The 15,718-nt window shown below is 33.2% G+C and overlaps 2 protein-coding genes across 3 annotated transcripts in view; both read left to right on the top strand.

Moving 5' to 3' along the window:
* Sb (serine proteinase stubble) overlaps window positions 1-7,570 on the top strand; it is a 29,293-nt gene extending 21,723 nt beyond the window's left edge. The window contains exons 2-7 of the mRNA XM_065314438.1: window positions 559-1,408; window positions 3,746-3,870; window positions 3,928-4,013; window positions 5,124-5,230; window positions 6,207-6,504; window positions 6,775-7,570. Coding sequence (XP_065170510.1) covers window positions 559-1,408; window positions 3,746-3,870; window positions 3,928-4,013; window positions 5,124-5,230; window positions 6,207-6,504; window positions 6,775-7,059 — 1,751 coding nt within the window. The 3' untranslated portion in view covers window positions 7,060-7,570. The remainder of the gene's footprint in view (window positions 1-558; window positions 1,409-3,745; window positions 3,871-3,927; window positions 4,014-5,123; window positions 5,231-6,206; window positions 6,505-6,774) is intronic.
* A 1,354-nt stretch (window positions 7,571-8,924) lies between these two features.
* Window positions 8,925-14,749, top strand: LOC135801411 (uncharacterized). Of its 2 annotated transcripts, none has more exons than XM_065314891.1 (8): window positions 8,925-9,475; window positions 11,021-11,379; window positions 11,450-11,619; window positions 12,421-12,562; window positions 13,291-13,498; window positions 13,856-14,028; window positions 14,092-14,215; window positions 14,285-14,749. In XM_065314891.1, exons 2-8 carry the CDS (start codon window positions 11,063-11,065, stop codon window positions 14,516-14,518), a joined length of 1,368 nt encoding a protein of 455 aa, XP_065170963.1. In that variant the 5' UTR covers window positions 8,925-9,475; window positions 11,021-11,062; the 3' UTR covers window positions 14,519-14,749. The 2 variants fall into 2 exon arrangements, with proteins under 2 accessions (XP_065170963.1, XP_065170964.1); XM_065314892.1 differs by having other exon boundaries at window positions 8,925-9,454.
* Window positions 14,750-15,718: the final 969 nt, after the last annotated feature.

The raw sequence follows: 15,718 nt of genomic DNA on the forward strand, positions 1-15,718 counted from the left end.
TAGAATTGGCAAGTTTGAAATATTTTAGTTTTTTGTTAATAACTTTTTAAGTTTATAAGATACAATTGTGATGTTAATATTTCTGTAATAACAATTAAATTTGACGAAAAATAGTTTTTGAACAATGATTTTATAATAACTATAAACAAAGTTATTAAACATTAAAAAATCTTGTTTTTTTATAAAATATATTATTATTTTTTTAGATTTTTTAAAATATTTTAATAAGTATTAAAGATAATGCCAATGTTAATACATAGTTAGAAAGATAATTAAATTCTCTAAAACTTTTGTTTAAATAATTTGTACGTAGTTATAATATTTAAATCATAATTTAAGCGAAAAATCAAAGTAAACTAATTGTAACGCAAATAAATTTCAGACGTTGCTTTTTTTATATTTTTATTGATAACTTCTACAAATTTTAAGATGAAACATTTATTTAAAAACACGATTATAGACAATTAAATTCTACACAATTTTTATTTAAATAATTTTTCCCTATCTTATCTATTTAATAACAAAATCACATTTTAAAGTATAATTTTAAATTTTCAGGTCTAAGCATGCTTTGGGTTGTCCTGAGCACAGTCCTCTCGTGCACATCATGGCCATCAGAGGCTGAAGGAGCGGTGCAACGTGGGCAGGGTTACCAAATCTCCCCAAAGCCGTGTTTCGTCGACGGCGTGGAAGGCACCTGCATGTTCGTCTACGAATGCATCAAATCCGAAGGCTATCACATCGGAATGTGCGTGGATTCCTTTATGTTTGGTTCTTGCTGTGCCCACAACTCTTCCACAAACGCCCTGCCCGCCCCCGGCCAAGCCCCCTCAACATACACCTCGCCCAACACGTATCCACGGCCGCAGATCCTCTACACTCCTCCTAGTCAGGCCCACAAACGGCCCACGTCCACTAGTCGACCGCGCCCACATCACCGGCCACGTCCCTCTGTCGCCACAGCGCCGCCTCCGCCACAGCGACAGACACAATCACAGGATGGAGGGCTGGCACAAGCCAACACAATCAATATTGGGCATTATACAAAGCCGCATCATTGGAGCGGTAAGCCAGGGGCGTCAACTACGAAACACACATGGCAACAGACAACTGAATCTTTAGAGGTTAATTCCATCAGTGGGAGTAGTGATGCAGGGTTAGGAGGCGGTGGAAATGGGAAACCGGCGTCGGTTGGATGGCAGGCTACTACGGAGCCGACGTTTGTTACGAAAGCAAAGACTAAACCGAGTTATAAGCCAACTAGTTTCAAACCGAAGCAGCCGACGAAGAAGCCGATTGTTATCACGACGGTGCAGAAAGGTGGTAGTAAATATACCAAAACAACCACGACGACTTCCACGACGACTAGTACTACTACGACAACGACAACTACAACGCCAAAACCGAAGTAAGTGTAATTTTTAGTTAAGTTATTTGAAAATAAAATGAAATGCAGATATAATTGAATGTTTTGATGTTTCAATTGCAAATATCTCGTAAACTAAAAGAGATAAATAGGATCTGATCGCAGCGTCTTAATCTACGGAATATTCTCTTTAAGATAGGCCAGTTAAAACGGAAATCTGAGAGATAAAATTTTCATTCTTAAGAAAAAATTTGCCAAGGGGGGGTGCTTGATACTTGTTTTCCACGATTTTCAATAATTCATATCTCTTAAACAAAAAGCGATAGCATCCAACAAATTGCTGATTATGATAGATTGAAAGATTCTCTATCAGATAAAAATATAAAATGACTATATTTCCTACAGGAAAAGGTCGAAAAATGCGACTGAAAGTGCTAAAAAGTGACATTTTCCAATTTTTGCCCATTTTTTTCAAATGCGAATATCTTGTAAACTAAAAGAGATAATTAAGATCTGATCGCAGCGTCTTAATCTACGAATTATGCTCTATAAGATAGGCTAGTTAAAACGGAAATCTAAGAGATAAAATTTTCATTCTTAAGAAAAAATTGCCAAGGGGGGGTGCTTGATACTTTTTTTCCACGATTTTCAATAATTCATATCTCTTAAACTAAAAGCGATAGCAACCAACGAATTACTGATTATGATAGATTGGAAGATTCTCTATCAGATAAAAATATAAAATAATTATATTTCCTACAGGAAAAGGTCGAAAAATGCGACTGAAAGTGCTAAAAAGTGACATTTTCCAATTTTTGCCCATTTTTTTCAAATGCGAATATCTTGTAAACTAAAAGAGATAATTAAGATCTGATCGCAGCGTCTTAATCTACGAATTATGCTCTATAAGATAGGCTAGTTAAAACGGAAATCTGCGAGATAAAATTTTCATTCTTAAGAAAAAATTGCCAAGGGGGGGTGCTTGATACTTTTTTTTCCACGATTTTCAATAATTCATATCTCTTAAACTAAAAGCGATAGCAACCAACGAATTACTGATTATGATAGATTGGAAGATTCTCTATCAGATAAAAATATAAAATAATTATATTTCCTACAGGAAAAGGTCGAAAAATGCGACTGAAAGTGCTAAAAAGTGACATTTTCCAATTTTTGCCCATTTTTTTCAAATGCGAATATCTCATAAACTAAAAGAGATAATTAAGATCTGATCGCAGCGTCTTAATCTACGGACTATTCTCTATAAGATAGGCTACTTAAAACGGAAATCTGAGAGATAAAATTTTCATTCTTAAGAAAAAATTGCCAAGGGGGGGTGCTTGATACTTTTTTTCCACGATTTTCAATAATTCATATCTTTTAAACTAAAAGCAATAGCATCCCACAAATTGCTGATTATGAAAGAATGGAAGATTTTCTATCAGATAAAAATATAAAATAATTATATTTCCCACAGGAAAAGGTCGAAAAATGCGACTGAAAGTGATAAAAAGTGACATTTTCCAATTTTTGCCCATTTTTTTCAAATGCGAATATCTCGTAAACTAAAAGAGATAATTAAGATCTGATCGCAGCGTCTTAATCTACGGACTAATCTCTATCAGATAGGATAGTTAAAACGGAAATCTGAGAGATAAAATTTTCATTCTTAAGAAAAAATTGCCAAGGGGGGGTGCTTGATACTTTTTTTCCACGATTTTCAATAATTCATATCTTTTAAACTAAAAGCAATAGCATCCCACAAATTGCTGATTATGAAAGAATGGAAGATTTTCTATCAGATAAAAATATAAAATAATTATATTTCCCACAGGAAAAGGTCGAAAAATGCGACTGAAAGTGATAAAAAGTGACATTTTCCAATTTTTGCCCATTTTTTTCAAATGCGAATATTTCGTAAACTAAAAGAGATAATTAAGATCTGATCGCAGCGTCTTAATCTACGGATTATGCTCTATAAGATAGGCTAGTTAAAACGGAAATCTGAGAGATAAAATTTTCATTCTTAAGAAAAAATTGCCAAGGGGGGGTGCTTGATACTTTTTTTCCACGATTTTCAATAATTCATATCTTTTAAACTAAAAGCGATAGCATCCAACAAATTGCTGATTATGAAAGAGTGGAAGATTCTCCATCAGATAAAAATATAAAATAAATATATTTTTTAGAGTAAAGAGTCGAAAAACGCGACTAAAAGTGCTAAAAAGTGACATTTTTCAATTTTTGACGATCAATTTCAATTGCGAATATCTTGTAAATAAAAAAATATAGAGAGAAATAGATTTATAATTTCCAACCTAAGTTTAATTTTCTATAATATAATATTTTGATATAATCTAAATAAATTTTTGTTTTAAGAATAACAAAAACAAGGACTACTACGACAACGCCAAGTCCCGCGTCGGACCCAGTATCCTTGGCTCCTGAATTAATGCAGACCAGCACCTTCAGTACTGTTTCAGCTGCAAGCGCTGATAGTTCAGGTAAACATTCACTTTTATTTTGCTTCAATTTACTCAAGATAAATAATATTTTGACAGGATGTGGTCAACCGCCTCTTTTTCCCCAACCGCAAACAAGAATTGTTGGTGGAAAAAATGCTCCGTTTGGAAGATGGCCATGGCAGGTAAACAAATCAATTTATTAACAAAACATAAATAAAAGAAGATAAATGTTTCCAATTTGTTATTATATATTGTATATTATGTATTTTGAGAGTGTTGTAATGTTGTAATTCACTTTTGTGTAATTCGAAATCGAAATCCGGCTTCGAAATGGAAATTTATGCGGCTGCGCGAGTGTCGAAATCAATTTCGCGTTAATGATTTATCGACCTTTCATTGCCATAAATTTCCTCGCGAACGCCGCCGCCGCGCCCGCCCCCGTCGCGCGCTGTTTCCGTGTTTCGCGTTCGAAAGCTGCGAATTACACGCGTTTCGATTTTTCCAAGGACATTAATATTATTTCGCATTATTTTGCATTTTGCATTACGAAAACTAATTTTCCGCATCAAAGGCCAGAGCATAAATAACCCATCTACGCATATTTTATGTAAATATTTTATATAATATATTATTTCATGGATGAAACACGTTTTGGAAGTATTAATATAAATTTTATTTTGACGCAAAAATTTATGATACAGTTTTTTTTTTGCTTGTAACTTCTAAAATCAATTAGATAGATAATTTATTTAAAAACTGGTGAATAAATCTTTAAATTGATAACATCTTTTATTTAAATAATTTTGTCATGAATGTTATAATTAAAAAGTTATAGTTAATTGAAATTTAAAAAATATTTTTTTTAATGACAAAATTTTAATTTTGATTTTTATAACATTTTCTTTAATATCTTAAACAATTTTAAAGATACATAAACAATCATAACTTTGTTTTATATGAAAATAAATTCTCTATAACTTTTGTTTAAATAATAATTTTGTAACATTTTTATTTAAAAAGTTATCGTTATGTGAAAATTCAAAACAATTTCTTGAAAAAGCAAATTCTTATATTTTTTTTAATTTTTTAGTTTTTCTTTAATATTTTAAACAATTTTAAAGATAAATAAACAAATTGGCCTTCATTTTATAGACAAATAAATTCTGCGTGTCTTTTGTTTAAATAATTTTTACCTGAAACGCACCAATTATTAATTTCATTAATTATAAAATATAAAGCACTATTATTCAACAATTTTTTCCATTTTCTAATAAAATCAAATATTTTCATAGGTATCAGTCAGAAGGACATCCTTTTTTGGTTTCTCGTCCACCCATAGATGCGGAGGCGCAATCCTGAATGAAAATTGGATAGCAACCGCCGGACATTGCGTTGATGAGTAAGTAAAACTTAAATTTTCATATAAAAATCGACGACATAAAACAGCCAAGACCCAAACAGGACGAAAATACCCAAGGATAACAGGAATAAACGACATTGTAGAACCCCTTGCATTTTCCGCCGCGTTCGCATTAAATTAAACTGCACGTTCTGCACAATTCGCACATTTCACCCTGCGCTGCGTTCCCGAAACTGCAACCACCCCACAATATCCCTGTCCTCATCCTGTGAACAACGCAAATGTTTATTGTCTTCTACCCAGGCTACTTTATAGCACAATTACATTAAACTACATTTTAACAACAAGAGTTTAAGCATATTTATTGTTTTAAAGTTTTAACATTTTATCTGAATAAATATTATATTAACTTAATGAATAAATTCCTTGAGGTTGGTTTAAATTTTTAATATTCTACCGAGTGGTGGAATCGTTAAACGTGCGCATTTGCATCTTGCAGTGCACGTTTGACGATTTTCCATCGGGAGAAACAGAAAAAAGAAAAGGACGTGCGGGGAATTTAAAGTAATGTGATAAAACGCTCAGTTTTGCATAACTTTGCATATTTTTATTGAATCATTAAAATAAGTTTGGTTTTTTGGCGATAACTTTAGTAATTTTTAACGCACAAGTAATTTGAGAACCGTTTTAGGAAGTCAATTAAATTATCTATCAAATGATGTATATCGTCATTATATTTAAAATAGATATCAATAAGATATTTGAATATGAAATGAATATAAACTTTTTTGAAAACGAAAACGAGAAAAATGCTTTTTTGCAGTTTTTTGTTAATAACTTTTACAGTTTTTAATTTATTACACAAATATTTTTACAAATTTAAAGGTAATTAAATTATCTATCACAAATTATTAGTATAAACTTCAAAATTAGAGCTATCAGCTCTAAAACTTCACTTTTTTAATTATATTCAGAAATATTCTTCTAAATTTTTACGTGTTTTTCTTATTTTTAGTTTGTTAACATCTCAAATTCGCATCAGAGTCGGCGAATATGACTTTTCCAGTGTACAGGAAGAACTACCCTACGTAGAGAGATCAGTTGCACGCAAAGTGGTCCATCCAAAGTATAATTTCTTCACCTACGAATATGATTTGGCATTAGTTCAACTAGACAAACCACTAGAGTTTGCCAATCATATCAGACCCATTTGTCTGCCAGCATCAGACGATTTGCTCATTGGGGAGAATGCCACTGTCACAGGATGGGGGCGGTTGAGTGAAGGTGGTACATTACCATCTGTTTTACAAGAAGTAAGTAAAAAAAAGTAAAAATTTCGCATTTTTAATATGAAAAATATGATTTTTTATATTTTTTTGTCCGCCATCTTGAAAATAATTATTAAACTTATCATATTTTGTTTTCATATTAAAGATAATTAAATTATCTATCATTTGATATCAAATTCAAAGCCCTAGCTCAATTCTAACTATATTTAAATGATTTTTGAAGTTAGCAATACAACTAGTAGCATATATAGTCAGGTTATGATACAAACCCTAACCTAAAACATGTATTTCTAGGTGCAAGTGCCGATCGTAAGCAACGATCGCTGCAAAAGCATGTTCCTGCGTGCCGGCCGCCACGAATTCATCCCCGAGATCTTCCTCTGCGCCGGCCACGAAAACGGCGGCCAGGATTCCTGCCAAGGCGACTCCGGCGGCCCGCTCCAAGTCCGCGGCAAAGATGGCCGCTACTTCCTCGCCGGCATCATCTCATGGGGCATCGGTTGCGCAGAAGCCAATCTCCCCGGTGTATGCACGCGCATCTCGAAATTCGTGCCGTGGATCCTCAACAACGTCACGTAACCCTCAACTTCCACCCTAATCTAACCTAACTTAACCTAAAACTCGAAAAAATCAGCCAAAACCGCAACTAGCTAATATTTCCACTTCACATCATTAAAAACACTAAAAAGAGTCAATACGTATAGAGTTAAACGAATTGTTGAGTCAAAGACATTGACATAACGCGCAATAATTAAATTAATTTAATTAATTTAACCTAACTAAAATTATTAAACTTATATTGTAAGCAATAAGTGATTTGTGATTGTGTGATTTGTGTCCGAGTGCGTTGTGAGCCGTTTTTATTGCCTCTGTGAAAAGAAATTGGAGAAATTAGTTTAAAAGTGAGGTTAGAATGTAATGAATGTGTGTGTGTTCTGCGAACACCCTGTATATTTACGCAAATGATCAACTCTATTGTTTGCTGTTATTGTTATCGCTATTGTAATCTATTTTTCCGTAAATATTTTTTGTTTGTTGTAAAGAAAGAAGAGAAATTATGTAATAAATATTTAAATCATTCTATTATAAAGCAGGAATTTTTATTTTACTTTAAGTTGCAATATTCGCCGCTAGAGAGCGCTGGTAGTTATGTTTTCACCGCTAGGTGGCAGTAAAAGTCTTAAAATGACTGTTTTTCATTAAAAATAATGTTTATAAACAAATGTAACAACAAATATTGTTAGTTTTGTTTATAAAACAACATTTTTTAACGTTTTTCATAGAAAAAAGCAAGAAAAGCCATTGAAAAACTCATATTTTAAGTAAATTGAATTGTTTTATTGTTTTACTGCATCCGCCATGTTGGAAATGTGTTTCCGGCAACTTTGGCAGCTACCCCCTGTGGCACCGGTGCGGTTTGTAAAGTTAGCGCCGTGGTTCGCACCTTCAGCGGATAATTCAAATTTGTTAACTCAAAGTCAGGTGGTAGTCGACATGATACCGCATTTCCCGGCGCAAAGTTTAAGTTACTTATTGTTCACGACGGGGGCGGCAGCAGTGGGTAGTAGTTGGGGGATTATGTAAGTGCGATAAAGTTGAATTATTAGCGGCGGGCGCCCGATTTACAGCACGCTTTCCGTGTTCGAAATTAAAATCGCGGCCGACAGCCGACGAGCGCGTTTTAAAGTTGGAAGCAACACAACCGAATGTCGGATAACAGAGGAACTAGGCCTTGTTTCGCTGTTGAGTGAAGTTGTTATGAAAGATGATTTAATTCTCTATACACTAATGGTATGGAAAAGTCTGTGGGGTTAAAAGTTTTGGAGTTATAGAGAAAAATGTAAGAAGAAACTTGATGAAAAAATTTTAGTTTTGATTTGTTTTTGTTTAGTTTTTTGCCTATAACAGGCGAAATAATAATTATATTGTTATTATTTAGATTTTAGATTATAACCAATTAAATTATCTATCCTTTTGTGAAAAATTTATGTCTGTAGTCCTGCTGGATCTTTAGTAATTTAGTTTTTTAGCAAGCATGTTACTAAATTTTTAATATTGATTTGATTTTGTTTAGTTTTTTGTTTATAACAACCCCAAAAATATTGATATTGTTAATATTTAAATTTTATATTATAACCAGTTAAATTATCTATCTTCTCATCTAAAATTTATGTCTGTTGTCCTGCAGGATCCTTAGTAATTTCGTTTTTTCTGGCGTGCATGTTGCGCAACTTTTTGTTTATCACTTTTGTTGGTTTCTTTTGTCGGGATTTCGTGAATCTCATGAATGTAAATCCTGACGCATGCTATTTGTCGTTTGTCCTGTTCGTCCTGCTTGCTCTGCCCGTCCAGGGAGGGAGCGAGGCGTGCGCGTTGCGTGAGATTCCCGACGTCGACAAGCGAGAGCGTATGCGTGTACCACTCGACCAGCAATCCTGCATCCTGCATCCTGCCGGGATCCTGGCAGTCTCGCGGTGTCCTTCATCGCGTGCGCATCGTCCCCGCTCTTAAACTCAACAAAATATTACGTGAAATTTACTTTAAACACTCAAAAAAATAAAATAACACATAAAAATTAATTTTTAAGAAAATCTAATGAAAATTTAAGGATAATAAATAAATAATAAGGATAATATTAAAAAAAAATTCATAAGAGTAAAGTGGGTTGAAGATTTATAGTTGTGTTTACGTTTGAATATTTGCATTCGTGTTGCTCCAGTTTGTCTAAAGTTTTAAAGTGTTCGTAAAGTGCGAGAAAATCCTTGTTTCCCGGATATGGAAACTTTAAGGATTTAACGTGACATGACTAATTGACTCTGTGGAAAATTCACGTTATAAGTTCGGTGGTGCCCGCGCTCTTAAAAACTAAAACCGGAAAACCGGAAAAGCGGAAAAGCAGGAACCGGGATTACCGCCAGGACTATTAATTTCCCACGACAATTTTATCTTCTCATTCGGCAAATTGCAATTTGCAGTAAGTGGATTACAGATAAAAGTACGTTTTAATAATAATTAATTCAATTTAATTAATCTCCGGAAACGTTTAATTATTTATGTTTTTAAATTAAAATTCAAACATAGATAATTTAAACTTTTCCGGTTTTCCGGTTTTCCGGAAAATTCCTTTTGTTATTTGTTTTGGACGCGTTGGAAAACTTTTTGCATTGAAGGCAACATAACGTTTTCTAAATGGAAACATAACCTCGTTTGGTTTTTTGTATTTTCAACCCTTAAAATAAAAATAAAGGACGAAAGTTTGAAAAAGTTGTCGGAATTGTTGGATACGTTGGAAATGTTGAAACTTGATCTTGAACGAGTATTAAAGCGAAAACTTGGCTTTTCATCCCTTAGATAAATTTGTACGACGTGATGCAGGATAATAATAAAAAAGGATAATAAAAAATATTCCCGCTGAAAATATAGAAAAAGTTAGCGCGAAATTGTTGCGAACTTTTAGTGAACTTTAAAAGTGCAGTAACTGCGACCCTCTGCACACAGAAAAAAGGATAACGTAAAGAAAATGTGATGAAATTATTTTTAAATTTAAAAAGTTTAATAAAACTCCTGAAAAAGTCGAAAAATGAAATTAAAACGTTTTTATTTATATTATTTTTTATTATCCTTGAAGTATCCTTGAAATATATTTTATTCAAATTAGTTTCCGGGTATATCCTCGCCCTGTAACTTGAGGGTTATTGTTGGAAAACAATTTCGTTTACACATTTACGTTTCCCCATCAAGGACCTTTCATTATCGTCCTCTCGATGCGAATACGCTTCACTTCACTTCGCATCCTATCCCCGCGGTATCGCTTTTCATCTCGTCGCATTCGCTGCGTGGCACGATCGCTGTTATCCTGGTAATTAGCATGTAGATTACAATTACAATACTCGTGCGTGCGTGCCGAGCATTATCCTTGATACATTTCCTTCCGAAGTCGGAAAATGCTAGGTTTCATTACAAACGGGATAATGTTGTGTTTGTGCGTGTGTTTTGATAAGAGGTTCTTTCAGGAATTATCTTTGTTTCTGAAGTTATTTGAATTTTATTTCAATTTAAAGTTTTTGTAGAGTTTTAAAATGTCATATGTTAAGAGTGCCGGTCTATAGCGGAATAAAAATATGTAATTTGTGTTTTTGTTTTAGTTTTTTATTAATAACTTAATTAATAAATTAGATAGGATTACGATTTTTTTACTGAGCTATTTGGAATTAAATTCTACATTATATCGTATTTTGATTTTATGTGTATGTTAAATATTTTAATTGTTATTAACAAAACAAATGTAAAAATCAAAATTTAAATTTTGTCAACTTTAGTCAATGATAATTAAACTAATTTAAATAATTTCATTACAATTTTCGATGTATACGATGTAAAATTTAATTCTAAATCAACCTATAAAAGAAAAAAGTATTTATCTTTATGCGTTTCCAAATTATTTCCAAAGAACTATCAAAAATCATGTTTCTAAATTATAGACCGCTATTCTGCACTTAATACAAACTCCCATAACAAATAATTTTTCTTTTTGTTTCAGAAATGATGAATTAACTCACCTAAACCAAATAAAAAACCTAAAATGATAAAATTAAACTCTGTGTTGTTTGTGTGCTTACTACTGACATTGGTGCAAAAGGGGTGGTGCTGCGATTTGGAGGAGTACTTCGCCGAAAAGCAAGTGAGCGTGGAGGAGAGCGCACGCGATGCCAGCGTCGTCTTTCGCGGTTTGAGCACTAACGGCGCCGGCGGTAGTGGCGGCGACGGATCTAATGGCATCGGTGGCGCCGACCAGCCGCCCCCGACCCATTCCGGCGAGCGTGGCGTCTATCCAGCCTACTTTGAACTCATCTCAACCTACAAAGGCTCTGATCATCTGCATCTATACTCAACTAATAGGTAAAATCAACAAAACTCCAAATTTTCTCTAAAATTATTTAATCAATAAAATATTTATTATTATTTATAGACAAGTGAATGTAACGATATTCAGTCGTCCTGTAGCTGATTGTAATGACGCACAGGATGTAACACCACGTGAGTATATCGTATTCTGTCAAATCCTTGATGGGTTACTTCGGGCGACCGCCATTGCAAAATGGGATGAAGCTACAGATCAACGCGTATGGACATCTTTAGGTAAATTAATAAAAAAATTAACTTTTAAAGTTTTTCTTTTTTTCGTTTTTTTTTTTAATTTTGTGAGTTTTGTGTTGTTGGTTTGGTATTTTCTCATTTATTTATCTTCCCCGGGCCGTCAGCTAACATGATGCTTACTTAGTTGATGCGCTGCCGGCAGGACTAAAAGGATAACTCGTTTGCAGAAGGTTTGCAGAGGCGGAGAGACGGGATAACTCAATATAGGACAAGATTTATGACCGCGCGCATTAATTCCAACTTTTTGTGTTTATGTGCTTTTTTCTTTCCTTTTTTACTCCTAAGGAAAGCAAATCTAATCAAAAATTAAAATCCTTTTACTTTTTCTTTGAGGTAATAATATTTTAGGTTAGGTTTAGTTTTGTTTTTAATTTTGTTTAATGCATTGATAAGATAAAAAGCACAAAGAGACAAAAAAGAAAAAAAAAGCATCAGATTGATCCTAAAAGTGAGATAAAAATAAGAAAAGAAAAAAGAAAATAAGAATAGGAAAAGCTAAGAGATAATTTCAAGGAGTGAAAGATAAAGCTAAAGTCCTGAATCTTGAAAGCCAGTGGAAAAGGACTAAAAGACAAAATCCAGCCAAACAAACAAACTATTCTTACTCAAACAAACAAAATAAAACTTTCTGAGATTAAATTAAAAGTTTTCAACTAAATGCATCACTTTTATACAAATTTTGACGTCATTATTGAGTTCCGCCATATGTAATTTACAAAATTATCATTTTAATGTTTTAATTTTTAAATTTTTAAATTTTTTTCTTTAATTTTTGTTCCACAGGCTGGGATAAATGGTCTGAATGGTCCGGCTGTAGTGTATCCTGCGCGGCAGGCATCCAGCAAAGGACTCGTCGTTGTCTCCTGAGCGAGGACGCGGAATGTCCTGGATTTAACGTCGAGCAGCGTCATTGCAACCTGTTTAGGTATGCGCCAAATCACACAACAATTTCGCTTATCAAAGTGCTGGAATTTCCTTTCAAGGACCTTTTAAAATCCTTTTGTCCTTTGCAATCCTTTGAAGCACTAAATTTCTAAACTCATTAATATATATTTAAAACTTTTGAAAAAATAATTAATTTCTTAGTAAATTATTTTTATTTTTTTAGTAAAAAATTGAATTTCGTCCTGATTTCAGTCCTGTGAAAGCAATCTAATAATTTTCTCATCGGCGCTTCATTTCCTTCGGGAGATTCTCCCGTAATCGCATCCTGCATTTCTTAAATCCTGCGGTTTTCCTCATTTCCGCTGCAGCGCGTTCAACTACTGCACTAATAGGCAAGCAAATTAAAAAATACATACAGGGTGTTGACACAAACACATTCAACACACTGTATATTGAAGCGAATAGCAAATGCAAGTTAAAGTTGAACTCGTCGTGTAATCAGTCTCACCACCGCACTCGGGGGCGGCGAATGCGGAAAATTCTAGCGGGGATGAGAAATGGAAATGGCGGTGGCGGTGGTGGCGGTGACGGAATTTAATTTCCTTGGCTTTCGCGGCATTCAAATGAACGAATTGCTGCGTTCGCTTGCGTCGCATCCTTTTCAGTACTCCCTCAGCCAACAGGTCCTGTCACCGGCAGAATCAGTAACAAAAAACTAAAAAATAAAAATTTAGAAATTTAAAAATTAAATTTATCCATTTATTCCAGTTGTGCGAATGCAGTAAATCCTTTGACAGTCGAAGAGACACGGTACTATCATCCTTCGAAGGATCACTGGCGTAGAGTTGCGGATCGTCCTGCCGCATGGCGTCTACAACCGAATAATTACATCTGGTTACCATCTTCACAACTGTTTAATAACAACGCGTCATTTCCAAAGGAATTCTCGCTTTTCATCACGTTGAGAATCCTAAATGTAAATATTTTATATTTTATTAATTTTGTTTTGGATTTTTGAAAGTTTTTTTTTACTTTTGCATAATTTTCCACAGTTTTGGGATACAAAAAGTTGTATTTTTAATTCGGACTACCAAAAAGTACTTTAGTCACGGGTTTTAGTCACGGAGTGGCGATTGCATATACTGCAAAATATAACCTCACAAAACGTAGAAATTTTGTAAAAATAAAAAAAAGATCGTAGGTATCACGTGGCTAAACATTATAAAACACTCGATTCATTAAACGCTCGTGACTAAAAGTCCAGTTTAGCCACTTGATACTTAAAATGCAATTATTATATATTTTTGTGTGTTTTTAACTCTTTTTCTTAAAGGAATCATTAGGAACAGTCTTCAGTTTGAGATCACGACGTCGTCAGGACACTTACTTATCCTTAGAGGTCGCAGGAGGCGATTTGAAGTTGATACATGCCACTTCTAATGGTACGGATGTTGTAAGGATCCCAGCAGGACTAGATGATCACAAATGGCATCAAATTTCAATTGGGTAATCATATTCAACAATTATCCTTTTATCCTTTATTTATAAACATAATTTATACCCAAATAGCATACGAGATAATTCCGTGGTAGATAACTATGTGGATTGTCAATGGTCAAGGACAAATATTCTTCGAGTAGGATCCCTAGACATTCCAGAAGATTCAGATTTGATTATAGGTTATCTTTTTGCGGTGAGTTTTCCGGAAAATTTAATTTTTTTTTAAATTTTTATTAATTTTTTATTATTTTTTGTTATACAGGGTGATTTAGAACAGTTAACAATCGATCCTGATCCTGCCGTGGTAGGACTCCAGTGTTATTCAACAATCACGCCAATTATTGATCCGGCGCATCCACCACGACTGACTTATCGCCGTCGACAGGACGAGAAACAAGAAAATATCAGGATTTCAATGCGTAATGACTTTATGCACGCCAAGAAGAAAAAGCTCAAGGGTTTAATTAAAAAATATCAAATCAAAAATCAAAATTAAGCAAATTATTTTAAAAATTAAAAAAAAAAAACGCAAAAATAGGCCTAAAACACATTCATTTCCGGTCGGACATCTTGATCCTGATTTTTCACTTGTTAACAACAGGCAAAATTTACGTTTGAATATTTATTACTGTAAATAATTTAATTAATTAACAATTAAACCGAATAAAATAACGAATAATTGTAGAAATTAAATATTATGCTAAAAATATTAATAATAATAAATTGTATCATAGACAAAAATATTGTAAAATGTTAAAAATGTTAGTTTTAGGTTAAAAAAATATTATAAACTATAAAATTATAACAATTATTCATTTATTTATGCAATTATTTATTATTTTATAATTTTATTAATAAATAACTAATTTTTATGCATACATTTTTTATTATCCTTTTATGATCCTTGATAATATCTCATTTTATATCTCCTATAATTTTTCTGATGGAAATCGTTTTGTAAAAGGTTCGACGTTCGATATCCTGCGCGCACAGAGCAAGGACGAAAAGATGAAGGTCCTTTCTCGTCCGTGATCCTATTTCCATGGAAATATCCTCGGGAAATTTACATGCCTGCTCGTCTCGCAGCGACATATAGTCGACTCGACTATTTTATATTCGATTTGCGCGATACTTCTTCCTATATATTGCAAATCGTCCTTTCTAAGGACGAGGACGAGAAACAAAGGACGAGTTCGTAAAATGATGGTCGATGTCTTTCAGCAAGATTGAAGGATATTTATGAGGACATCAAGGATGTCTTTTGAATTTTATCTGGCGTGTGTATTAATAGTGACAAAATGGCGGGTTTCCGGTGGAAATTAGGAAAGTTTTTGTATTAAAAATAAATTCGGGGAGATTGAGTGCGAGGAAAAACTTTCATGAGTTTGATGCTGGATATCTTGAGATTGGTAAGAGATATTTTAAATATAAAAATTGGTCCTTAAAGAGAATTTAATTCTTTATAAGATGCATATCAATTATTTTTTTAAAGTATATGCATTTTATTTATAAAAATTATTAAAAATAATTTCCATATTTTTTTATAAAAATTTGAATTATTTATTGCAATTGCAAATACCTCAAAAGTTAAACTGGCAATTTTAATTTTCTGGAATGGATTATATAGTCAATTAAATTCTTTATATAATTGTTTTTGGTGCAGACAAATATCAATTGTCATTAAAAAGTTAGAGAA

Source organism: Atheta coriaria, unplaced genomic scaffold (assembly GCF_025399875.1).
Source record: "Atheta coriaria isolate IRGN ID8LTWV9N9 unplaced genomic scaffold, Caltech_Dcor_3.1 hic_scaffold_10_pilon, whole genome shotgun sequence".
Taxonomy (NCBI): Eukaryota; Metazoa; Arthropoda; class Insecta; order Coleoptera; family Staphylinidae; genus Dalotia; species Dalotia coriaria.